Source organism: Drosophila sulfurigaster, chromosome 3 (assembly GCF_023558435.1).
Source record: "Drosophila sulfurigaster albostrigata strain 15112-1811.04 chromosome 3, ASM2355843v2, whole genome shotgun sequence".
NCBI classification, from domain to species: domain Eukaryota; kingdom Metazoa; phylum Arthropoda; class Insecta; order Diptera; family Drosophilidae; genus Drosophila; species Drosophila sulfurigaster.
The window spans coordinates 41,542,621-41,569,315 of NC_084883.1; the positions used below are offsets into that span (position 1 = coordinate 41,542,621).

At 36.1% G+C, this 26,695-nt stretch overlaps 1 protein-coding gene across 2 annotated transcripts; it reads left to right on the top strand.

The window, feature by feature from the left end:
* Positions 1-3,960: 3,960 nt before the first annotated feature.
* LOC133844158 (LIM/homeobox protein Awh) lies at positions 3,961-25,718 on the top strand. 2 transcript variants are annotated; one of them, XM_062278026.1, is made up of 6 exons: positions 3,961-5,226; positions 21,664-21,845; positions 23,723-23,940; positions 24,770-25,003; positions 25,229-25,354; positions 25,432-25,718. In XM_062278026.1, the coding sequence occupies exons 1-6, from the start codon at positions 5,221-5,223 to the stop codon at positions 25,488-25,490; spliced, it is 825 nt and encodes a 274-aa protein (XP_062134010.1). In that variant the 5' UTR covers positions 3,961-5,220; the 3' UTR covers positions 25,491-25,718. The 2 variants fall into 2 exon arrangements, with proteins under 2 accessions (XP_062134010.1, XP_062134012.1); XM_062278028.1 differs by having other exon boundaries at positions 3,976-5,226; positions 24,770-24,991.
* Positions 25,719-26,695: the final 977 nt, after the last annotated feature.

A 26,695-nucleotide genomic window follows, 5' to 3' on the forward strand; every position in this document is an offset into this window, starting at 1 on the left:
TTATTTTAATTTATATATACACTAGAGAGTTATTACAAATATATATATACATAATGTATAAGGCAAAAAAAGAAGAATGTGTAAAGTGTATTGATTTTCTGCAGAGTATTCTGAGTTTGGGATATGGGAAGAATTTTTAAAGATTTTTAAATCTACAATTTTTTGGGAAGAAATTCTATTTAGTAATTTTATAAATCTGTTTTCTATAAATCGTATGCTATTTTTTTTAAGTACACAAATTTTTATGAACTAGAAGTGCGACGTGATTTGAAAGAAATATTAAAATCTCTTCATATATATTTTCGTTTAAAAGAACGTCTGAATTTTAAAAAGGATTCAGGATTAAAAAAAGGGTTTAAGTTCGTGATAAATATTTTTACAGTCTTAGTTCTAATTCACTTTTTCTGTGAAACTATTAGATCGTTAACAAGTGATTAAAGTTGTATTCCATACTCTAAAAAGTGGTCTAAGCATATCCTTAAACATGAGCCCTCTTTGAGCTTTAATATGGCGCATAAATTACAGTCGAGTAAACAGGACAATTGTACGAATACCACATTGATATGATTTATTAGCTTTGAAAACGCATTGGACACCCTCAAGGTTAATACGACTGTTATAACTGCCAAATGTGGAGCATGTTAATATTGAGGACATAAAAACAGCTCAAGCAAATAGAGATACATGACGATATGGCAATGCAAACATGTTTGCGACCCAATAACCCAGACAGAGGTACAAAATGCAGGGGAATTTATGAGCATATTGCTTCGCTCCCCCGCAAATAGCAGCCTGACTATTGTCTCTATCTATCTCGCTTAATAATTAAACACAGTTTAGGGACTGGGGTAGTTTGGAACATTGAGCGACGTTTTGACGTCTTCATAACACGCGCGAATGGGTCGAAAGAAAGATAGAAACAAAAAAAGAACCCATCGGACTATGCCACCAACAGTTTTTGGGAAACGGGGCAACAACAAATTACCCTGAAATTTTGATCGCAACTAGAAATGGGCTAGAATAACTTATATATATACGTTTTTCTCTCTGTCTCTTGGACAGCCGGTGTCTATCGTATCTTGGCAGTGCCATCAAGTGGAGAGACGTTGACCACATTCTGAGCTCTCCCATAAATCTGCCATGAAATGAAGAGGAAACCCAAAACAGCGACAGGTTGCAGCTCAATAAAGAGCTAAATAAATATAATATGGTCTATGGGCCGCCAAAAAAAAAGGGATGAGTTCATTTAGGGTTCGATCAGCAGGTAGCGGCAGCAATCGAGTCAGAGCCACCGACTAACTAACCTGTTTTTCCTTTCTCAAGACAATGGTAAGAGCGATGCGATGCGGCTGCTGCGGCCAAAATCAAATGGTCAGCGCTTTTGTAAACTGGTGACATTTAAAAATTATGGCATGTAAATGGAAGGCATTCCGGGAAGCGTTGACAGCCTTAACCTCAGCCGCAGCATCGATCTCTCGGCTCGAGGGGGGGCTACTGTTAATCAATTTAGTGCCTGGATGAAGTTATTTGTGCGGCGTGCGCAGATGGCCCAACAGGATAAGAGAGGCGAGTGAAAGGTGCTGAGATGCACTTGCCTGATAAGCGCACAGCTCTTTACGATATAGTATATTTAGATACCATGGCATAGCTGTAAGTTGCATCTAGTCGAGTGGACGGCCCAACGGGGCGTATGCGTGTTAAAGCTTTCATACTGACGTCGCTGTCAAGCTTTGCGCTCTTGATATATGGCATGCATTAAAGTGCCGCCTTTGTGCGCCGGAGACATCAAAGTGCACACACACATATAGTCAAACATTTGCATACACACACACACACACACACACACATACACAGAGAGTAGTGTGCAGCGAAAAGCCATAAAAATCACTTTGTAGTCTGGCCAGTTGGGAGCGGGGCGGCAGCTTCGTGGAGGCGGCGCATCAGCGCAAACTATGCAACGCCAACAACAACACAAGCACATACGGAAAAAAGTGCAATGCAATCAATTCAAAAGAGCTGCCAGTGCATGAGAAGGGCAGATACAAAGCAAACCAAGAGCGAGAGAGGCAACGAGACTGGGGCAAAAGGAAGAGCTGAAGCTGTCAGCGAACGGCAGGCAGGCAGCATTTAATCCTGCAAAAAAGGCATTGCGAGGCAGCATAAAATGATGTTAATCCTTAAATAACGTGAGCAGGCGCTGAACAGAAGCAAAAGCACCAGCAGAGGAGGAGGCGGTGGCAACAGGGGGCGGGGCAGTCGGCCAGAGGCTGATGATGACGATGATGGCGACAGCAAAATGCCAATTGAATGCCAAGCGGCTTTAAGTGTCGGCTGGCGAAAAAACGAAACGAAAAAAAAAAAATACAAAACCGTAGACTGAAAAGAGCACTTGGCCGAGAAGAAGAAGAACAGAATATGAAAGAGACAAAGAGAGAGCGAGTAAGAGAGAGGGAGAGAGCGGAACTGTTAAAGTGCTTGAGGCGCGCTTAAATTGAAAGATGAAATGGGGAAGTACGGAGCACATAGCGTACGAATCAGTAACAGATGTTTAACGAACTATAAGTTGTATGCGTGTTTGCATAATATGCATATCGTACTTTATATACATGACTTAACACGGAAGAAAATTGAAGATAGTGAGAGAATATAACTTATAAACCAAGTTGTAATTTGAGCAAGAGTTGGAATAAAGTGCACTTCATTGTAAAGTTATTAATTTAACAAAAACTATAATTATGAAAAACTTTTCTTTTTAATGATTTAATCTTTTAATAAAAGTGGAAATTTTATACATCACAATTTAGTTACTTTAATTACTAAACTTTATTACTATTGTGAATGTAGTTAACAACTATATTACTACAAAAGCTTTTAATAATTTAGAGGATTTCATTAATTACAAGGTAAATTATTTATTATCACTTCAGTTAAAAACTATTGAGAAAGTTTTTTTTTTTTGATTTACAACAACTCATTATTTTTTATTAAAAAAATTTTTAACATTATTTTTGTATAATTTGAGAAAGCTTTTTTAACTGGTTTTTAGTTTGAACTTTACAATTTCAAAGTATGTATTAAGTTCAGTTTTATATGAAAGAAAAGGAATTTAAATTCCTACTATTTATTAAAATTTTTTTGTTTAATGTGTTTTTATATTGTTCTAATTTATAAAAAAAACTTAAGTAAAATGGACATATGTATGTATGTATATGATAGATGCAATATAACATAGTTAAAAAACTATATATGCCTTTATTTCGTTAAGTGTTTTGTTTTAGAATAAACAAAATAAAATCAATTTTTTTTGACCAGCATTTCGTAAACTTTTTTTTGTAAATAATACACATCAAACCTTTTCTCCTTACCTACTTGAGTCATCAAGTTTTTTTTTTAATTTAAAGTTCTAATAGGTCCACAAATTTGCTCATCTAATTTAAACAAGGTTTATGTTAAAAAAAACTCAACAAATTTACTTATTTTAATTAAAATATTTTTTTAATTAAAAAAACCTTTTGTTGAAAGTAATTTTTACTTTTTGATTTTAGAATTATATAATTAATTGTAATATTAATATATTGTCATATTGTACATCTACATATATTATAACAGCATGAATAAGAACAACCCCAAAAACAAATTACCCCATTCACCCCATTTAAAAGCTTCCCTTATAGAAACATTCTTAAAGCAAATATATGTGGCGCAAATGTTTTAAATCTTGAATTGAAATTGAAATGAATTTGCAGAATCTTGAAGTGAACGAATGTGTTAAATGGCTACTCGCAACTCGACTTCCGCCACATGCACTCGTATCTCGGTATCGCCTTAACGTGGTGGCATGCCAGAAATGCCGTGGCGTCGAACCCAAATGAAAATATGTTGGGAAAAAAAAAACTGTCAACTTGCAGCTTTTTGGACCGTCAAGCGGTTTGACCCCAAAAAAGTCAAGTGCGCCGCTCCGTTCCGCTTCCGTCACTCCCCCCTTCGTTTGCATCGAACCGGTGAAGCGTGTGCTAGCTAGCAAGCATCTAGCATCCAGAGAAGCAGAGAAGCACCCACCCAATGGCACACAACCGCAGTCGCTCAACTCGGAAAGAGACTCAAGCGTAAGAACTCACTCAACTCTCAAACGCGGCACGCGCCGGCGCACTCAATTGGCTCGTTGAAATGAACTGACGACGAACGACAAAAGGGGGCGGGGGTGGCACGGCGAATTCACTCAAAATGGGGGACGCTGACGGAACTCGTTCCTCGCGTGCTGAGAGCGGGGGCGTTGCCTTTGAACGAGCACGACGCCATGGCAACCAATCACCACACAACCCCCGGCAAAAACGAGCTGAGCAGAGAAACCAGTTGAGCGAGTTTCGTTACGGTGGTGTGTGTGCGTGTGTGTTAGTGTTTGCTTTATGCTGCCTAACACACACACACTAACACACATGCATGAAACCGGGTCGTCACATCCATGCTGCTGCTGCTGTTGCTGCTGTTGCTGCTGATCCCATGAGCCATGGGCAATAAGCTGAGCAGTGAATAGAGCGCCGGCAGTTTATGCAGTGGCCTCGTAGCTGTAACAACGTCGTCGCTCGCCTCAACGCCGTTGCTCGTTGTTCGTTGTTGTCGTCGTAGTTTGAGTTTGAAGTTCTCGCCTCGAACTCTCGCATCAGCATCATCGCCGGCCAGAGAGCCGGAGATATTATAACGGGGAGTCTCAGAACCGTCTGCTGTTGTTATCGCGCCACGCGTTTCGCGTTTCACGCCGCTTCTTTGATAAGCAGACCGCTGCGAGTTTTTAGCGTCGGCGAACCACAAGAATTCAATTAACAAATCAAACGTATGACAACAAAAAGTCATAACAAATTACTAAGCCCAGTGAACAATTTTCAAAATTTCATATGTGCTAATTAATAAAAAGTGTTGCAAACGCAAAACGAGTGCGTAGCTACTATATTCATCATACTCATACTCACACTCACACTCACACTCATACTCGTATTCGTATTCGCACTTATGCAATTAATTTGCATGCATTTGGTGGCATCGGTTGGACGCTTGACAAACTGATTGTCAAGTTGTCACAAAAAAGAAAGAAAAAAGAAAACATTACGCATCCAGCGTCCAGCAACAAGTGATTTATCATCGATCTATCGCCAAAAAGCTGGCTGAAGAATTTTGTGCAAAAGACTTGGATTAAAAATCGCCAAAATTGTGGAGGCAATTAAAATGAAGGTAAGTCAAGTTTCCTTAAAAGATAGAGCTAAATATATTCACAACTTTTGATCCTAACAGATGTTTCAGTTTATTGTTTACTTTTATCATTTTAATGCATAGCATATAAAATGTCTGTATAACATGTGGTCACAATTTAGCACATTAATTCGCCAATTCAATTTGCAAGTTTTTATGATAGTTCACTATTATTACTGACGCTCTAATAGCTTCTTATATAATGGTTTTTTATTTTCACTCAAACTGTTTAATGCAGTTTTATAACTTACTAAACATAATTGCATTTGATCAGTCTACTTGAAAAACAATTTACAATGTATTACAGATTGAAGTAATTTATTACTGAAGCCTAGAAGTTTCAATAAAAGTTTTTATTTTAGTATGATATTAATCAAAATAATCTCCAAAGTACAAGTATTTTGTACTTTAATTGAGTAATTAATACTGAAGTTGCAATAAAAGCTTAAAAGCAATAAAATTCTGGAAAAACAATTTATATCATTTATACCTGCAGTTTAAACAAAAGTTCAAAAAGATTTGAATATAATATTACTCAGCCTTAGATAAATAATGTGCTGAAAAGGAAAAAATTATTTAATTACAAAACAAATGATTAAAAAATAATAATTAGAGTTAATAATAAAGAATGGAATCAGCAAAGCAAAAAAAATATTAATTTGTTTGATTTATAAAGTATAGGAATATAAAATAAGTGCTTAGTAATAAAGCAAATGATTTTATATATAAAATACATTATATGATAAAGGTTAAAAACTACTTATACAAATATTTTAGCTGCTATAATAAACATTTTCAATTCATTAACCTTTTGCTTTTTCAAATTTTATTATCAATAAGGAAATAGAAACAATCAGAAACAATTTGCAGTTGCCTCATACAAAGTGAAAACTAAACTAAATCATTTTCAGATCTTATCAAAAACGTTTTATGAATTCATTTGGAAAACGTTAGGAGCAAGTTTTTGTTTTTGTCTTTGATCGACACCTACGTCAAGCGGAGGAAATGTTGCCTTCCTTTATATCTTTTTGCTTTTAATTGATGCACATGTAAAACCTTTTCGGGTGACCTACAAAACGTGCTGAATAGATTGAACCAAAAACCCGCTGGGACTCAACAGGCGGCGTTAGTTTTTGTATATATTTTTGTAGTTGTTTTGTGGGGGAAAGGCGAAAGGGTAAGGTTGAGAGTTGAGAGAGGGGGCATGATATCATATCGTATCGTATCTAAAACAATACCCATGGGGCAATTCAAAGCCATCAACTCTCTCGACAAACCGTACTAATAACTTTTGGAAAACGATGAGTTTTCAAAACAGACGACAGAGCAGAGCAGCAAAAGAGCGTTCAAAAGTTCAGCAATCCAGCAGTTCAACAGTTGAAGCAGGCAGGCAGAGTCGGTGAATATTAAAAGCACACAAATCGCACCATGGGGGGGTGCAAGATTTTTGAATTTTTGAATATTCCAATACGTATACGGATTCGGATTCGAATTGAATGACGACCATGTCAAACCCACACGTTGAAAATTATGAATGTTTTATTGAGCGGCAGCCGAAGGCATCAGGCGGAAGGCGGGAATCATTTTTTATTGTTGTTGTTGCTGTTGCTGTGGAGAGTTGCAACGGCAATGATAGGCGCGTTTATCATTAGTTAACGTTTTTAATTTCTAAATCTTTTGGGCCATTCGCTGATGACGTCGCTCAATTTCAAATGTGTTCATTCAACAAACGTTCAAACGTTTTGCTTTAATCGATTTTTTTTTTTGTACCTCTCGCAGAAGATTTGCCTTGGCTCTCAGGTATCAGAGTTTTTTTTTGTACTTTGTACCCCGCTGGGAGCATTGTGTGAACTCTGACGCAAGTGCTGAGCCACCCACAGGATTCAAATGCTCGCACAAATGTTGTAAAATGTTAAATATTGGACATTCGACAGCAATGAGTTGGCTCTTTAAGATACAGATACGGATTCATGTAGCATGATTTATGCCTCACGGTTTCTACATCGCATCGTTGTTGTTGCCTGTATATTTTGCATGGCTTTATCCATAAACATAATTTTCATTACCATAGCAAATTAGACAAGGTGCTGACGCTTATTGGACCGCACATAAAAGGCCAAAATCTGTTATAAATTTTGAACAATTTTTGTTGTTTTTGTGGGTCGAACTGACTTCTTTTTATTTCTCCACATTTATAATTGATCTTTTAGGCCCACGTAAAACCAATTCTAAAGATGATCGCATGTGGCTAACTCTTAACATCTAAAAAATCGACGATATGTGCCTGTTCTATTGGCAGACCTTTAATAACTGTCAATATGCACAGCGGGAGATCTTAGGAAAAATGCCGCAGCAGCGCGACTTCAAATCAAATGTCAACAGTTCTAAGCCGCAAACTAAGCCAACAATAGAGTCCGACTTAAGCCCTTTTTTTCTTGTTTCTATTTCACAGTTTATTTTTGTGTTGTATTTTTGTGTTGTGTATTTCTTACTTGACATCATCGATCTTGACCCGCCCCAGTTGTGAATCCCCCTCCGTGCCTGACCCCGCAAAAAGTGTTGTGAGCCCAGAGCTATGACGCCACAAAAGCGCAGCTTATGAATATTCATCGAATATTTCTTCTCCAGCAAAGGAAAGGCATAAATAGTGAAGCGCTTAAATGTCGAATGCCTGCAAAGCAACTATAAAAATATACATATTTTAATAAACGATTTTTCATTAATAATTCACTAGGAAATTAAAAAAACAAAAAAAATATAAAATAGAAACTCAAACTGAAAAGCTGTTAACGCCTCCCAAACCGAGCGGCATGTTTTCTTTAATTGAGAACTATGCGATAAGTTATTATTAGCCAGACATGTGAATGATCATGAGTTGAGCTTAAACATAAACAATTTGTCTTCAATATGCCCAATGTGTCACTTCAGGCATTTTGTCTGCTCAAAGTAATTTCTTGATTAACAGACGCAGAACTGAATGATGTTGGAAGTATAAATGATGTATTGAAATATAAAGGAAGGCTTCAATTAAATTAGCATATTCCGGGGCAAACTTAATGTTTAATTCAACTAAATTAAATAAAGCCTAGGTTAAATTTATTTAAAAGAAATATTTTCAGATATGACCTTTCTTTTCTTTTCTTTTCTTTTTTAAATTTTTCTTTATAAAAAAATATGATACTTCAATTTTATCTTAAATATTATTGTATTAGCATATTAGTATTTAATTTATATAAACTAAATTAAGCTCAAGTTAAACTTTTTTAAAACAAATAATTTCACATTTGAATTTTGTTCTCTTATTTCCGTATTTTTAGTTTAATAAGTAAATATGAAATTTTAATTTAAACTTTTTCCAAGCAAATACTGAAAACTTCGCTATGTAAAATTAATAATTTAAATACACAATTTTATTAACGTACTTTGCTTTTAAATTTATATGCAAGTCAATGCATTTCGATTGTGTTTAATATACGGCTTGACTTTAATGCTAATTTTAAAAAAATGTTATAATTATTTACTGATAAATGGCTTTATAAGGAATACGTACTAAATTCGCAGGCGAAAAAGTTAAACGCATAAATAAAAAGATTTTTGATAAGCGTACAAAATTTGAATTTGTTGTGATGGAGACAAAAATTAGTAATTACAAAAGATGTCAAACAATGTAGAAAGAATGCAAATTTGATGCCAGAAATGTCATTCTTGATCGCCTTAGGCATTGTAGGCTTATTATTACATCTCCTTAGCACACAAAAGGTGCATTTTACGAGCAGCTCTCAAGAAGCCAAATCCCACACAAGGTGCAAACAAAACACAAAAAAAAAGCGGACAACGCGTGCCAGTTGCAACTCGCTCAAATGACATCTTGACCAGACTAAAGCAAAAGAAGTATAAAAGCAGCTGCTTTGCTGGCCCACAGATTTCTGGGCAATGTAATTGGATTTTTGGCCAATGGACAAGAACAGCTATCGAATGGCTAATTGACAACTGCGGCGTGGCGTGACAATGCTGACAAGAAGTCGACGCCTGTCCAGCATCGCTAAACAAAAGTAGGGAGAGAAGGCAGAGAAGAAAATGCATCTTGACTTGAGCCAATTGCCCCGATCAGGCACAAAAGACAAACAAATATCACACCTTTGTTTACTGCAAAAACCAGAGAAAGGAATAGACAAAAGGCTCGAGTGGTCAGCTTGGTCCTTCGCTTCGCTTCTCTACTCCTCTCCTCTCCTCTGCTGTTGCGCATGCGCCCCTCTTGTGCTCCTCTCTAGGGAGAAACGTGTCAAAGTCACAGCAGCAAATTTTTAGCAGGTAAATGTGAAAATTCCCAAAATGAAAATCAAATGCAGACGCCAGCCGGCAGCAAGCAAAAGGCAAAGGCAAAGGCAAAAGGCAACCACACAAAAGAAACTCTCGAACTCAAACTCAAACCTCGCACTCGTATCGGTTGTGTTGTGTGTGAGCAGCATTCTTGAGGTCTCTGTGGCATTGTTCGTCGAGTGCATCCGCAAAATAGTCCTTAAAGGACGCTTAGTTGGCTTACAAATGATGCCAGAAAGGGGCTCGACAAACGGCAACGGCAACGGCGGCAGCAGCAAATAAAATTGTAAAATGCCACAAATCATTGTAACTTCTAACAAATATCTGTGTGTGTTGCCTCCTCAGTCGCCTGTCAATGGTACTCGACAGCAAAAAAAAAAATGCAGGACGAGTGCAGCAGAAGAAAGGATCAGAATCCGCCCCTAAATCATTGACAGCCTGCATAACCCATGTTTCCCCCTCCACTCTTCTCCCTCTTCTCCATAATACTGCTGTCTAACAATCCGTAACGACAAACCATTCGATTTTATTTTACATTTTCCACAAACTTTCATCGTTTGGCAGAAATAAATGTTTGCCTGTTGTTGTCGATTTGGTCATTAGTTTTCCACTAGCAAATTTTCCAACCTCTCACTCCCCACCCTCCGCCCTTCTTGACATTGTGTTTGTGTGTGAAAATATTGTTATTTAATTGTTTGGCAATTGGCAAAAAGCTCTTTGAGAGCACCCGAAACGAATACAAATGTTAGTGACTGTGATTTTAGCTTATCTTTGTATCGGAAATCTAACACAGTAGCTGGTTGAGAGATTTAGTTTGGGCATTTTAGTTTTGAAGTAATACCGCCGAAATCTTTCAAAGTCATTTCGACGCGATTCTAAATAAATTAACCATGCGGAGCAGAGCTACATTAATTTGCATGTTAGCCCATTCGGAATTGAACTGAACTGAACTGAACTTCAAACTTGATTTATTGCTTATAAACATACTACGACGACTCGAATCACATTTGCATTCACAATAAAAAGTTTGTGCTTTTTGTGTGCCACACGAGCGCCCAACAAAACAAATCCCAAAGCGATAGCAAATATTAAAAAAAAAAAAATTATTATTATTAATTTATGCAAAATGCAGATTTAGCTAATTAATTGTAGTCAATGTTCAATAAAAAAAAAATATTCAATTTTACACAATGCAAATCGTAAAAGCTGTAAAAAGGCAGCCAAAGTCCGTCTTGTCTGTGACAAGTTGACCAAAAGACAAAGGCATTCAGTCTACGTCTCCGTCTCAGTTTGAGTTTGATTCTCATTCTCTGTCTCTGGCACAGTCGCAGAGTATCTACTCGACACGTCTCAGGCAGCGAGGCAGCCTCATCTTGAGTCAACTTTTATGATGAATGCCTTAAAAATTCGATGACCATAAACAACAATATTGTGTGCACGAAGCGTAAAGCCACAGCTAACCGAACTTCAGTCTACACTTGCCAACTTTAGGGGAATTCAATTTGCATAGTAATAGAAAGACACAGGCTATAAACTGCAATTTAATTTGAGGAAGCCTTTTCAAATAGGAATGTGGAAAGTATTTAAAACGTGAGAAAATTAAGTGAATATTTTGTAAGCGAGAGGTAATGCATAACAGTTGGGTATTTATAGTATAAATTTTATACTAAAACGTTAGTGAAATATTAAATATTTACAGTATAAATTTTATACTAAAGTGTCACGGAAATACTAAAAAATAAATAGTTGTACTAAAGAAAAAATGTTTATTTTGATTGGTGACGTGAGTTTTTTTAGAAAATAATGCTCTAAAGTATATGCCACAAAAAATATATATTTTTTAGAATCATAGTTCAATAATATGTCTCGTTGTTTGTATGGAAAAAGTTAATTATAACACAAAATAAAAAATAAATACAGTATAATAAATACTTCTGAGAGTAGAGGCCATAAGAAATACTTTTAAGAAACTTAACAATCTCTGTTATTACATTTCTTAAAAAGAAAAAGAATATGATAACTCCATAAAATAATAATATTTTTATTTCTTTATTTTTCTTTATAATGTTTCTTTTAACACGTTTAGAAACAGCTTAAACAAATGAGATTAGAAAAAAAATTGTTCATCATATCATTCACATATTAAATTATACAATGTTAAACACAATTTACAATAATTTATTGCCTGAATCTTCATTTTAGCAGATTTTTCTCTACACTTTACAAACCACATACCAAAGCTAAGCAACCCAACGCTAAGGCTTAGCGTAGAGTATTTTAAGTAGTAAATACAGAACAAGAAATACGCGTGTCGAAATTGTTAGATACTTGAGGGCGATTTATAAGCGATTTATTGGCGAATGTGCTGGCTGACAGATCAGCAGCGACGTTGAGTTGAGCTTATACCGGTCTCCGTTGCAGACTATTAACGCTCTCTCTCTCTCCCTCCCTCTCTTTCTCTCTCTGTCTCTCTCTCACGTTCTCTATAGCTCTTGCTCTAGCCACAATGCGCTCTTCGCTCTTAGTTTGCCGCTGTTTGCACAACTGTCGTGCAGAGTTAAAGCAAAAAAATAATGAAATTGTAAAAAAAAGTAATGAGAGACAATAAAAAAATGGCACTTTAAATGCTTGACGTAGAGCGAAGTGTATTATTTAAGTTGCCAGAAGAATGACGAAGAGAAAGAGTTTCTGTGTCTGGGTGTGAGTGAGAGAGAAGGAGTGGGTGATAGAGAAGGTGCGATAGATGATGTTATAAAATGTTAATTATATGGGAAGGTTAATAGAAAATTTCTGCAGCTGCCAAAGGAATGCAATAATTTAAGGTAATGAAAGAAATTCCGATGCATAATTGACAATTAAAATATAAATTGAAATTGAATTAAATATTCGATTAAAGAATATTACTCATTTAAAATTAATTTCGGGATGCTTTTAGTTTTGGACTGAAAGAAAAAAGTAAAACATAAACATCAAATGTTGCTTTTGCTTATCAAATTTATAAGCTTAGTTTTTTGTATACTTTTTGTTTCGGCAGCTGCCGCAAATGATCAAAACAAGTTCGAGAATCTGAAAATGTAGGGCTACTTTAAAAGGGGTTTGGTATATACCAAAACTCGTAGACATGGTCAAATCGAATACCAATTTTCTGTTTGCCACCGCATGTCCATTTAAACCAAGAAGAGGAGACGAGAGGAAGGAGGGGGGAACTGCTCACGGAATGTCGTTGAGCGTTCGAACGCTTTGAAATTTAATATGAAAACGTTGTCTATGCAAATGAATATTGCCACCTGTTTATGTTTATGGTCAATGGAAATGGCAGCATCCTCAGCAGCAACACCGAAAAAATAAAAAAAATAAAAAACCGTATTGGCTGCAACCGATACGATACGATCCACTTCAATCCCAAAAACAGTCCCAATCCAATCCGTTGCGTTTTGAACCAACGAACGATCTATCAAGTGGCTGCTGTATGTATAAGTGTGTGTGTGTGTGTGTGTGGATAATCTTGGTGGGAAAAACGTGAGAACGATCTTGTATGCAAATCACTTTCAGAGTTTTGGAGCAACACCGCTCCACCCTGTGTCCCAATAAAATATACGAAAACTAAAACGAAGAAAGTATTAAAATGAAATTTATTTCGTATGGGGCGAGCCACAGTTATAATAAAACGCGTCTGGGAGCGCACACAAAGCCCAATGTTTGCCAACAACAACAACAACAATAGTAACAAAAACAACAGCAACAACAACAACAACATTTCTTATAGCGGCTGTAAAACACAAGGCAGTCAACGGTCTTTCGGGTTAACCAATTGCCAGTTTCCCAAAGCCCAGTTCAACAGTTCTCCAGTTCTCCACAGAACACAGATCGTTGTGAGATGTCTCAGAGATGATGCTACACACACATACACACACACGCACACACATACAGTTCGAAATTGAGTTGAGTTGAGTTTTGTGTTTTGTAGTGTAATAAAGTGCGACATTTTAAGTCGTCGGCTGATCGGGGTAATAACTTGTCAACACCGGAGCCCCAACAATATAACCATTAAAAACAAAAGTGTGAGTCGATCCCGGTGTCTTCGTAGTCTTCGTCATCGACAGAGCAGAATCCCAAAAACAGAAAGAAAAAAACAACACCGAAAAATAAAACAATTTATATAGTATGTGCATACAATATACTTATCTTTATACATATTCCTCTTGGCATTTTAATTATATTTGTATATTTATTGCGCACTGCAAAAACAAAACAAAAAACACTGAAATGAACTGAAATGAAGAATTATGAATAACACTTGTTGAGCATGAAAAACCCATAATATTATAGCTGTTGCTTTGTTTTGTTGCCAAGTTTTTTTTTTTTTGCATGCAACATGCAACAATTGCTGCAACTGGAGGCAAACTACTTAGCGTCTAAGTGTTCGCCTTAGGGTAACAACAAAAACACACACATACGGACAGTGGCATCTTCAAACTGGCAGCTGAAGATCTGAAAAAGAGTCTTTGCTATGTTTCTCTGTTTTTTTTTTTGAGCTATAAAAACGTTGGCAGCTCGCTGGGCCTATTGGCCGTAAAATATTTTACGATGTTACGCCAACAAAAGCAGCGACCAACATCCAGCTAATCCGCCATGTGCGTGTGCTGTCCTCCACGCTCTCTTTCTATCTCTCTCTGTATCTCTCACTCCTTTCCGCTTTGAGCTTCTCCCTTGTGGCTTAGCTTGCCATCATAATATTTGCCTAGGCCAAAAGCGCGTTCATCTGTGGCCAAAAGCCGCAACTGAAAACCTGCCAACGGCAGTTCAAGTCGGCGAAAAAAAAACTGTAAATGTATCTACAATATCTATGCGATTGTATTTGTATCTTTGCATACGTATCTGCATCCGTAGCTGTAGCTGTAGCTGTGTGTGATGTGTGAATATGTTGTGAAAATTGAATGGCATATGCACATTTTGTCGCCAGTGATAAAATTTAATAACGCTGATAAATTTAGCAAAAACATGTTGGGCCATTGACATAAAGCGGTAATTAAGTTTGCTGACTCGCAGCAGGACAACGTCAACGGTTTCCCTGTTGACGTGTTGCAACGTGCTGCAGTCGTTGTTGCCGCTTGCAAACACAGTGAAGACTAACCAAAGTTGAGCACAAGTAATATTGAAAATGATAAAAACCTGCCTGCAAATCTCCATAAGATTGAAAATTATGTTTTTTTAATCTTATGTTAAAATATTTCTTTTTAAAAATATGATTTCTATAAATTTACATCAATATAAATTATAATATATAAAAAATAATTAAAGTCAATAGAAAATGTAATTCTCACAATGTGTTTATGTCAATTTTAAGTATCATTTCATTATGCTTTAAAGTCTTTCTATTAAATTGTTTCGCTTTTTTTCGAGAGCTTGCATAAAAATTTACAAGTAAAAACTTAAACGAGATATCTAATTATTTGATTCAATTTTAATTTAATTTTTTTGGCAAACTTTCGTTAGCTAATTTTAATTTAATTATACATTTTAAAGGTAAAAAGTTCAGCAAGATTAATTATTTAAAATTCAACATAATTTTTATTATCTCTTGATTAGGTATCAAACTCTTTGGAGTTCAACATAAACAAACTGAAGTTTTTGACATGCTCTTGCTTCCACATAAAAATGTTAAGGTTCCAAACCTTAGCTTAAAATTGTTTCACATTTTCTCAACGTTTTTTGTTATTCATGGCAAAGAACAAGACATTCAACTTAAAAGTTATTTTTCATGTCTGTTCCATTTAGTCAGCGCTCACTGTATTCCCATAGAAAAGCTTTCGCTTTTTCGTTTCAATTCGATTCGATGCGGTTCTGTTCTGTTTTCTGTTGTATTATAGCGGCCATTAATTTGATTGGATCAATGGACGCGACAACAGCTACAACTACAGCTATAGCTATAGTCACAGACAATGGGAAACACATTCAGATTCAGATTGAGCTTCAGAGTCGGAGTCAGAGTCAGAGTCCGAGGCGTAGACGGAGCCAGAGTTGCGTTCGCCGTGAAATATTTGTAAACATTTAACCAATTTATGATGCAGCCAGAGTACGAGCGAGTATTGTATACTAAATACATATGTATGGGTTTGTGTTTATGTAAATATGTGTGTGCGTGTGTGTGTGTGTATCTGTGTGGGCGCAACGCATTCGTTTTCATTCATAAAGAGCAGTCATTAAATAACAATCAGCTACGACGCTGATCTTAACGCCAAACAAACGCCGACGTGTAAATTGGCATAATATTTTTAAATATTTTTTTTTAAACACACACAGTTATCCCACGCAATGAATAACAAAATACAACAACAATAACAACATCCGTATAACAGAACAAAAAGGTAGCTCTAATTAAATGTCGAGCTGCCTTTTTCGAAAGTCGAAAGAAAAAAAAGTTTAAATATATTTTCAACACAAAAACTTTTTTTTTATATAAATTATGTTTTGGCTGCAGCCTTCATTGTTTGACTGGCGCTTAGACTAGCAATTGTTGTTGTTGTTTTTTATTACAACAAATATTATTATTAAGTATTATTACTGCTGATGTCAAGCATTTTAAAGCGCCTTAAATGGAGCCCAAAGCGTCCGAAAGGCCTTAAGAAAACATTCGCCAAAAAAACTGCCGCAGTGACAAGTGGTTGAACAAAAGATAAAAAACACACACATATCTATGCATTGACATATGATTCGATTTACTATATACTCTATCGTATATTGTTATGGCAGCTTTTGTTCGCTTTGGAGCCTGCAACATTCTCACGCTGTTTACATTTGTTGATTTTCATTATTTGGATTGCCGCGCATTTGTCCCTCAGCGAAAAAAAGTGAAGACTAAAGACCGAAAAGATGACAAGTCACCAAACGTATAACGTATCAAAAGTGTCGCTGCCAAGGGCTTTTGTCTCTTTGATAGAGCATCGAAAACTGAAAACTGAAGCAGCTACCATTGATGATCGCTCAATTTGCGCAATGACGTGAAAATTGTCTTCAGCATCGTTTTGGGTAATCGATCTTCTAGGCGTGCAGCAGCCACTGAAGATGATACAGTTCTTTTCTTTTTATTTCACTTCCATTGTCTGCCAAAGGCTACTGTGGAAAGTCTTAGTAAGCCATTCCGAAGGCAGATCAATGGCAATATTGATCAATTGATTAGTTTCATGCAACTTGTTCACATTCAAATGGGTTTTGGAATCGTATTTGGGCTCGGCTGCCACAAAGATACATCCTACATACATACAACGTGTATTTACCTCTGTTTGTCTTCAACTCTCACACCTTTCCTACAGACAGCTTGTTTTGAGAGTGCGTTATCAACTGCTAGATCCCCCCTATGGGGCATTAAATGGCAGCTTGTAAATTTTATTGCATACTCTTGAGCGTCTCTTGTGCCTTCTTTTTATGATTCTAGCCTGGCCTTTTGTATCGCTTTTTGCGTTTTATTATTGCGCCCGAGCGTCTGTTATTTATGACATTTCGAGCAAAAGTTGCAAGGTGCAAGTTTTGTTTATGGAATTTTTATGACACGGATAGCATAGAGACACCAGATCTTTGCGATCCATTTGCTTATAAGCAGAATACTTGAGAGTTTTCTACTTAAAACGGGCAATTGAATAATATAAATATCTTTTCTACAACATCTTTTAACTATTTTATCTTCAATAGTTTGATCTTTTATCAATGAATCTGAAAGGCTATAAAATTTGTTAATAATTCCTTTTGTTCCCTACATCATTATCATCATTATATATAGATTTTTTTTGTAAGTTTTCTTTATCTAACGTTTTAGCATTTAATCCGTGCGCATTAACATGAATTAGCTATTTGAGGTGATGATATCATGATGAATTTAATAATGAGATGTGGTAATAATCGCAGAAAAAACAGCCTACTAAAGAGCGATGCGAAATTAAATATTAATATAAAATATTTCAATTCGGTACGAGGAGTGAAATCAATTAAAGGAATTTCATCTCCCATAAATTGTGCTATTAGAAATAAGTTCATTAATTATGCCGATAATTTTATGATGAATTTAATAATAAGTGGAAGTAACTTGCAAATGAGAATATTTAAATAATCCAACAGTATTTTATGTTGTGAAATCAATTAAGTAAATTCACTTTGGTTAAGCATGAATTATTGACATGTTTTCTTCATTAGAAGCAATGACGATAATTGGTATCTTTGAAGTGGAATTAAATGTTGTACGGAAAGGATGAAAGAAAACAATTTGCATGAGAAATTAAACGTTGATTTGAAAGGCTAAAGGAAAGAAAAAATATTTATTAAGAATAACATATTGAACTAAAATGAAGAAAGAACAAAATAATTTATGAGAAAATAAATGTACTGAAAGGAAAAAAGAAAACATATTGAAAAATAATGGAAAATACCATTAAAGAGGAATTAAATGTTGAACGGAAAGAAAGGAAGAAAATGTATTTATGAAAAATGAATTATAAGATTGTAATTGTAATTATAAGTACAGCAAGTCGAGCTGAAAAAAAGAAAAAGTATTTATGAACTATTAAAAATGATTTCTCTTAAATAATGTTTAACTTTATTGAAAATATTTTCGCTTGAATTGTGCCTCATTTGTGTGGCTTTAAAAGCGCCTTATTGAAATGCAAAAGCTTGACCAGATTTGTGCAATTCGTAAAGAGAGAGAAAACCTCAACATTCATGAGTAAATTACAGTCAAATGACATGCTCGCCAAAATGCCACTTCGGCTTCTCCAACTGACAACAGACATATTTTCAGAAGTGGGCATAGACATGACAACAATAACAACATCAGCAGCAACAGCAGCAACAGCAGCAGCAGCAACGATAAATGCATATATGAAGTACAGACCGCCAGTCAAGTCAAAGTCTGGCCTTCAATGTGTAAGTGTATGTGTGTGTGTGTGTGTGTGTCATAACGGGCGTCGGGAAAACAAATTGCCAAAAACACCCCGAAGCCAGAGGCAGGCAGCAACCAGGCAGCCAGGCAGCGAGGCAGGAAGGCAGCTTGTGGGTTTTTGGTTTTTTGGGTTTGAGTTTGGGTTTGGCTCGCTGGTCGAGCAATGTGAAAAGTTAAACGAAAGTGACAGGCCCTGGGCGCATATATATAGGGGAGAGTGTAGAGTAGAGGGGGGCAACACGCAGTCAACGCGCAGGCTCGTTGTGTGGTTGTGTGTGGCAGCGATGGGCACAGGGGAGGGCGCGATTAAACGTGTCACACGACGCGACGCGGTTGAAAAGTTAAATGGCAGCGGCATCGGCAGCGGCAGCAAAATGAACAGCAGCAGCCACCATGTTAGCATGTAGTTATAACTACACACACAGTCACACTCGTTGTGAGATTCATTTGTATCTGTGAGATACATTGGCCATCAGAAGCTACATGTTGCTCTCTCTCCAGTGTGTGTGTGTCTGCTTGTGTGTTTTGATGGTGGCCATATTGCATTTTCGGCTATTTTCATTTCAATTCCAAAGGCATTTCCTAAGCATCAAACCAACCCCTGACCCCCCCTTGTTGTAGTATCTATGAAGTGTAGTATCTCATAGTTGGCAGCTTGTAGCTACAAATTGTCATGAATAATAATAATATGTGTATGAGTATTTGATATTGTTTCCATTGTTGCTGCTGGTTTTCCTCAACTGCCGCGTATTTGTTTAGTTTTTTTTGCTTTAGGCGTATCTCTAGATATATTTTATTGTTTTATTAATTGGTATAGTCGCTCCACACACAACAAACACACACACAGACACTTTGATGTTGTGCCGCTCCTGCGACCTAGTCACGGCCAAGTTATTGTTTAAATATGTATTTATTTTTTGTGTATTTGCCGTAAGTTGTTGTTGTTAATGTCTCGCGCTATTTGTATTTACTTTGTGTATTTTTGTCAATGGCAACGTATATTTTATTTTGTTGTTGTTTTGTGTCGGCTTTTTTAACTGAAATTTGTCAGCCAAGTTAATAACAAGTTGTCAACTTCAGTTTCTGCTGCTGCTGCTGGTGTTGCAAAAACGACAATCAGTTGTCGCAACAATTGTTTTGCTACAGCAGCAACAACAGCAACAACAACAACTACATCAACTCATCGCCAACGCCAGCAATTAATTTGTAAAAACGGTAAATTTATTTTCACTGTCGCTTTGATTAATGGAAAAACAATTTCGATGTTGTCGCCGCGTCGCTGCGGTTTGTTTTGCTTTTTGTTTTTTCCGTTGACAATTTTGTTGTTGAATTTGAATTTTTTGTATTTTTTCGTTTTTTTTTCTTGTATTAATGAATTGAAAATATGCAAAATGCTAGCCATTAATTAAATGTCTTAAAGCCCTGCACTCAAATGTCGCGTTGAACAAGAGAAATTGAATTGTTTTCAAGCAACTAGAATTGTTTTTTTGGAGATAAACAAAGAGCTGTTCGAATTTAGATACAAATTGAAATTGCTAAGCATTTGCATTTGCATTTTAAACGCTTATAATTTATTGCAAATAATGTGATTTTAGACAGTTGAATAAGCCATATTGTTCTTTTTGAAATATTGTGAAAATCGATCAAGTATTTAAAAGAAGAAAAAAGCGAGTTGAAACCAGTCGGAAATAAACTATAAACAAGTAAAAAAGCTACAGTTAAGTGTGCTCTACTGTGAGACATGTGCTACCCGTATAAAAAGCAGTATAATAAAATTGCAGCTCAATCAAAACTATAAATGCTAAAATATTGCAAAGCGATTCTAAATAGTATATATAGTATATAATACTACTAATAGTATAAAGAGTATGTTTGCATAATTTTTGCCGGTAGAATTTAATTTCAAACGAGTCTATGCTAATCTAGCTATAATCATAGACAAACATTTATGGTTTCTCTATTTGCATGGACATCAATTGAATTAGATACGCATCAAATGATGCATTGCTATCGGATAAAGAAAAACAAGTCTATAATTTTCAACTTTAAACTTTAATTCCATTAAATATTCAGTTGCACACCAGATAACAAATTGTTATCAGATTCTTTTTTCGTATAATTAATTGTGTCTAATGTAATTTAGTTAATTTCTTTATTTACCAGTTATAAATTTAAATTCGAAATGCTATATATAATTGTTGATATACGACTTGAACACAGAAAATCAATTTAACAATATCAAAAACAATTTTTCGATAATATGAAATGTGAAATAAAAATTTGTTTAAGACACTTTTAAAGTAGCGTAACATGCAGTCGCAATGAATATGCATGAATTCCGATGGTCCATAAATTATACAAATAAATCTTTGGCGAAAAAATGTTGTCAAATATTGCTACTCGAAAAAAACTGTGATTGTGATGGTGACTGTGACTTTGAAGCAGCAGCCTCAGCTTTACTGAAATTGGTTACAATTAGCATAACATTTTCAAATTTATGTTGGAGTTTAGAAACAAAAAAAACAATAGAAACTCGTCTATAGCCGATGGCGTTTCCTAGTAGTAGTTTTTGTAGTTGTTTGTTGTTGGAATTTTAATATACATTAATAAGTTAAATGTTGCAGCGAAGAAATAAAACAGAAGCCGACGGCACATTCGATAGATTTATTGAGCGATTTCAGTTGAAAGCATAACAAAAGATACCAAAAACCAGGCGCTACGATTAGAGTAAAGATCAGTGTACCACAAAGCCGAATCGAGACGATCCGGTTCGGCTTTAAAGCTGACATCAAACGAGCCAATAACAAAAAAAAAGAAGCATATAAATTTTACTCATTTTGAATATTTCTTCTAGTTTATCTTTGTTTTTTGTGTGTCTGTCTGTGTTGTTTTTTGTAAAACAATTTGCATTTGTTGCTGCTAGAACTGAGACTAGAGTGCAGTGATCTTTAGATGAAATACTAAGAGACACGTATGGAGTGATAATTTATGCGACTATCTCAAGATAGAAGAACCATATATATTGCATATGTTTATTTTGTGAATTTATGTGTGATACAAATACATAATTATTGCCATATTTTTGATGACGAAAAACATGCACATCCGCTTATATAATTTTGTATTTATTTAAATATTAATTTCGTGTTCTTTTTTTGTTTTGTTTGCAGACTGAGCTGCGTTCCTGCGCAGCGTGCGGTGAGCCAATCTCGGATCGATTTTTCCTCGAGGTTGGCGGCTGCTCGTGGCACGCCCATTGCCTCAGATGTTGCATGTGCATGTGCCCGCTGGATCGTCAACAGTCGTGCTTCATCCGGGAACGTCAGGTCTACTGCAAGGCCGATTACAGCAAGTGAGTATTGAACAAGAAATTAAAGATAATCAAAGTGTTTTAGCATAAGTTTTATTTCCTCTTATCATTGGCAAACCATGAAATTTGTCATTAATTTTATTGGTGACTTTCTCGACACTTGTTCCCATAACGAAATCGATGCGATCGCTTGTACATTTTCCAAAACGCTTTTCTGTTGTTTATCTTATTTCCGTGTGGATGTGTGTGCACAAGTGTTTTCAAGATATTTTCCCACACGAAAAAACCGAGCAAGCGAAGTACATGATACAAGTCTAAGGTTAATTGTAACAATTCGACAACGCGTTGCGACTTAATCCCTAAGATAAACACAGCGAGAGTGTGTGAGAGAGAGATGCAACCAAAAAAACAAAGCTACGAAAGCGACTTTCCGATGAGACAGCCTTTAGATGCAAGTTGCAAGCAAAGTATCTTACAGATGCACACACATACACACACACACATGTGAAGATACACGTACTCTCATAGTCGTTGCTGGTTGCTGGTTGCTGTCGTTCGCTGTCCACACAGGCGGAAAACGGTGTCGACGGCGAACGAAATGAAAATAAACAAACAAACGCGCCGTGAGATGCTGTAAAAATATTTATTTTTCAAGTTAAGAATTTTAAGTGTGCATTGGGCGCTGGGCCTCGGCCTCAGTCTCAGTCTCCAAGCTGGGGCAAAGCTAAACGCAGCGATGGAGACATCATCATCATCATTATCATTGCCGTTTGCAAGTGCTGTGGCACATTCAGAGCCAAAGCTAGAGAGTTGGAGAGGTCCAGTCATCCCTCCCAACTGAGAGTACATTGTTGTGCTTGTAAAAATAAGCTTAAAAGCTAACAATAAGCTGGCCAAAGTTGCCAACTCATTTGGAAAAACGCAGCAGCCACAGCCTCAGCAGCAACAACGACAACGGCGAGAGAGCGACAACTTCCGCTTAGAAAACGTGCAGCGAAAACGCAAGAGAAACGCGTGGAAAACGTGCGACCAAAAACGCGAGCCAAACGCTAGCGGAACGCTGTTGACTTAAAGAGTTGCAGATGAAATATTATAGTATTATGAACATAGATAAAGTTTTATTTTCATTCCATATAATCTATTATTAAATATTTTTTTTAATTGTTTCCATTTAATCTATATAATCTATTTTTAAATATGTTCTAATATAGTTGCCATTAATTCTATTATTAAATGTTTGCTACTATAGTTGCCATTAAATAGATTTATCAACAACTGAGTGAGAACTCGATTAGAGACAAAACACAGTAGTTTTGTGTCTTGTTTTCTATTTAGGTGAAACTTGTTGTTTCTATTCTTATTAAATTTTTAAAAATAGTAAGACTTAAACTCAAAAGATATACAAATAAATAGCATAAACTTTAAAAGGAAAAAGGAACTTGTTCAGAAAGAAACTTAAAACAAAAACTTGTTTTTTCAAATCTTATGAATATGTTTTAACAATTTTATAAAATATATAATTGTCACCTATATTGAGATTTAAGTACTTGCTATGGCAAATCTTATAAATATATAATAACTTGAAAATAAATTATGTTGTCATGTCATAACTAAAAGTAAAACTTGATATATCTATTCTTAATAATGTGCTTTAAAACATTTTGAAAAGTAAACTATACAAAGAATAAACCAAAATACAATGTGAAGGGAAGCCCGTCAAAACACTAGCTATATCCTCAGTTAAATAGTTACACATCCGATTTTTATGGTATTATATAAAAAGCATAAACTATTAAAGAGAGGAAAAAGGCAGTAAAACGGGAGCATTTAATTACCTGTCCCCAGTTCCCAAATCTCCCACCTTTAAAGCAGTCATTAAACATTAACAACAATTTCCGTTCTTCGCTGTTTTATTGCAGAAATTTCGGCGCCAAGTGCTCGAAATGCTGTCGCGGCATCTCCGCCTCGGATTGGGTGCGACGTGCCCGAGATTTGGTATTCCATTTGGCCTGCTTTGCCTGCGATCAATGCGGTCGCCAGTTGTCCACTGGCGAGCAATTTGCGCTCATGGATGACCGTGTGCTCTGCAAGGCTCATTATCTTGAAACGGTCGAGGGTGGCACCACATCAAGTGACGGTAAGCATAACAACAACAACTACTGTACAAAATGAGAGAGAAGTTTTTGTGGCACGCTTCAATTGCCAGCGAATCGGTTGTGGCAATTTGGAACGCTTGGACAAGCTAAGCGCCAGGCAGTCGCCAACCAGCCAGGCAGCCATCCAGCCAACCAGCCAGGTCGACAACTGCCACTGATGAAATCGTGTCATAACTGAGGCAGAACAAGTTGCAGACGACGTGATCGGCTGTCGCAGCTTGCCACTGCTGGTTGCCCCTTTATATGTATGTGGCAGACCACCACAGAAGCCAAAAGGGGCCCATAAAAAGTATAAACACTTTTGACATTTGTTTCTTTTATACCCGGTATCCTTAGGATACAAGGGTATTCGAACTTTGTGCCTTCAGGCAAAGGAAGTCATATCCCATTTCATAAGTACTATATGTATAGTCTTCATATTTGTTTTGTGGAATAATTACAAATTAATATACCGAAAAATACCGAAATATAGTACTAGTTTCAAAATATACCATATAGTGCAGAATATACCAGATTGTCAACCAAAAAGAGACTCGAATGCAGCAACCTTTACTTCGTATTTTATCATACTTAGTACTTTTTTGGTAAAATACCGCAGTGACTTTTATTGAAAATGGAAGGCGGGTACCTCACAGTTGAGCATACTCCACTTTAAGTAAGAACTTGTGTTATTTTGTATTTTCAATTTGGTCCAAATGTCAAAATGCTTTTAGGCCCAGGCTTAGGCACGTACTCGCGCTGTAATAGCCTCAACCCATTCAGAATATAATCTTTAACTCACTTTGGTCTCTGTTCTCTATTCCTTTGTAGATGGCTGTGATGGTGATGGTTATCACAAGAGTAAAACGAAACGCGTACGCACCACATTCACCGAGGAGCAATTGCAAGTGCTGCAGGCCAACTTTCAGATTGACAGTAATCCGGATGGCCAGGATTTGGAGCGCATTGCCTCAGTAACTGGTCTGAGCAAGCGTGTGACGCAAGTTTGGTTTCAGAATTCGCGTGCGCGTCAAAAAAAACACATACATGCTGGTAAGAATAAAAGTAAGTAGTGGATTAGTGCAGCATGACCGCCCCAACTTAGTTTCCCTTCGATCCTCTCCTTCCACTCCTAGTCAAAATAGTTACTTTACACTCCCAAGTAGTCAGCTCTACTTAGTAGTAGTAGCATCTTAGAGCAGTAGTTAAATTAAATCTCACAAATACAACAAGTGTGATGCTAATCAAAGTGTTTTTCGATTTTTCTGTTCAAACGATTTCTGATTGCAGTACGCGAACCGGAAGGAAGCTCATTTGCGCGTCATATTAACCTGCAGTTAACGTACTCATTTCAGAATAACGCACAGAATCCTATGCATATGAATGGCACCAAGGGAGCCCTCTATCCAGCGCATGGTGAGACAACTGCTTAACATTATTCCCCAACTTGATAATTAACAATTTGTTCTTTGCTGTTTCCTCTATCTTTTTAGAATCCATGGATGAGCTGTCGCAGGACTCGAGCGTCCATTGCATGCCCAGTGAGGTGTGACTGGAGCAGTCCTCGCCAGCGCGTGCTCATCGCTAGCACTCGATGATGATCTACATCATCGGCTAGCATGACAATTGTCGTCGCTGTCGTCGCAAGAGTAAAAAGCAAACAAAACAAAACAAAACAAAAAAACAAGCAAAACACGTCCTTTCCTAGTCAAAATTTTATGTAAAGCGTCGTCGCTCATATGAAATGCAAAACAAAAACCAAAAATACAAAAAAAACAAATTATACTATACAAAAAAACATGCAGACACCCACAGATACACACAAGAAGTCGTTAAAGAATTACGAGTATTTAAAACATAATCAAAGTCCATCAATTAACGCTGTTTGTCCAGAAGAAGCTGATGCTTTGAGCATCGGTAAACGAGCCCAGTTCAGCACATACACACACACCTGTACACACATAGATACACACTCATACATAGACATCTCAGCATACATTCCTGCATAGCCCATAAACCTAAGCATAGTTTAGTTAATTTAATTTAAATGAAATTTAAATTTAATTTAGTTTAAATGCCTAGTTGTTAAGTGTTTTTCTTCTGCTGCTCTCTATCTCTATCCCATCTATCTTCATCTCTCTCTCTCACATTTAGTTGATAACAAGTAAAAAGAACATTGCAGCTGCTTGCCAAGGCTTTTTTTTGTAAAATATATTTATACTTATTGTATTGTACTATATATATGAAGTATGTCCAACTATTATCGTAACGAAACTATCATGTGAAGAGAAACGTTGTTATTTGTTTAATTTTCTTGTTTTTTAAATGTATAAAAGAAATACCTATATATGATATATATACACAGCTACACCTACACACACACACATATATATATATATATATATATATATATATACATGCATATGGAGAATTATATATGGCATTTTTGTAAATAGTTTAATATAGCCGAAATTGATAAGCATCGCAAATTGATTAAGCGGAACTAAACATTTAGTTAACACAAATTATAAACAACTACAATTAATGATGAATCGAAATCAATTAAAATGAAAAAAAAACAAAAACAATATAAAAAAAACCTTTTAAAAACAAATCAATCATCTTGTGTTATCAATCAGTTTGGGGGAGAATAAAAAAAGTGTCTTAAATTGAGCTTCAATTAGTCATACAAAAAGATAAACTAAGCTTGAAATAGAGAGCTTACGATATAGTAGATAGTAAAGTTTTAGAGAAGGG

Excerpts from the sequence above, each read along its gene's own strand:
- LOC133844158 (XM_062278026.1), top strand. Across the intron at positions 25,004-25,228 it reads ACATGCTGGTAAGAATAAAA|TACGCGAACCGGAAGGAAGC; the intron begins GTAAGTAGTGGA and ends TTCTGATTGCAG. Across the intron at positions 25,355-25,431 it reads AGCCCTCTATCCAGCGCATG|AATCCATGGATGAGCTGTCG; the intron begins GTGAGACAACTG and ends CTATCTTTTTAG.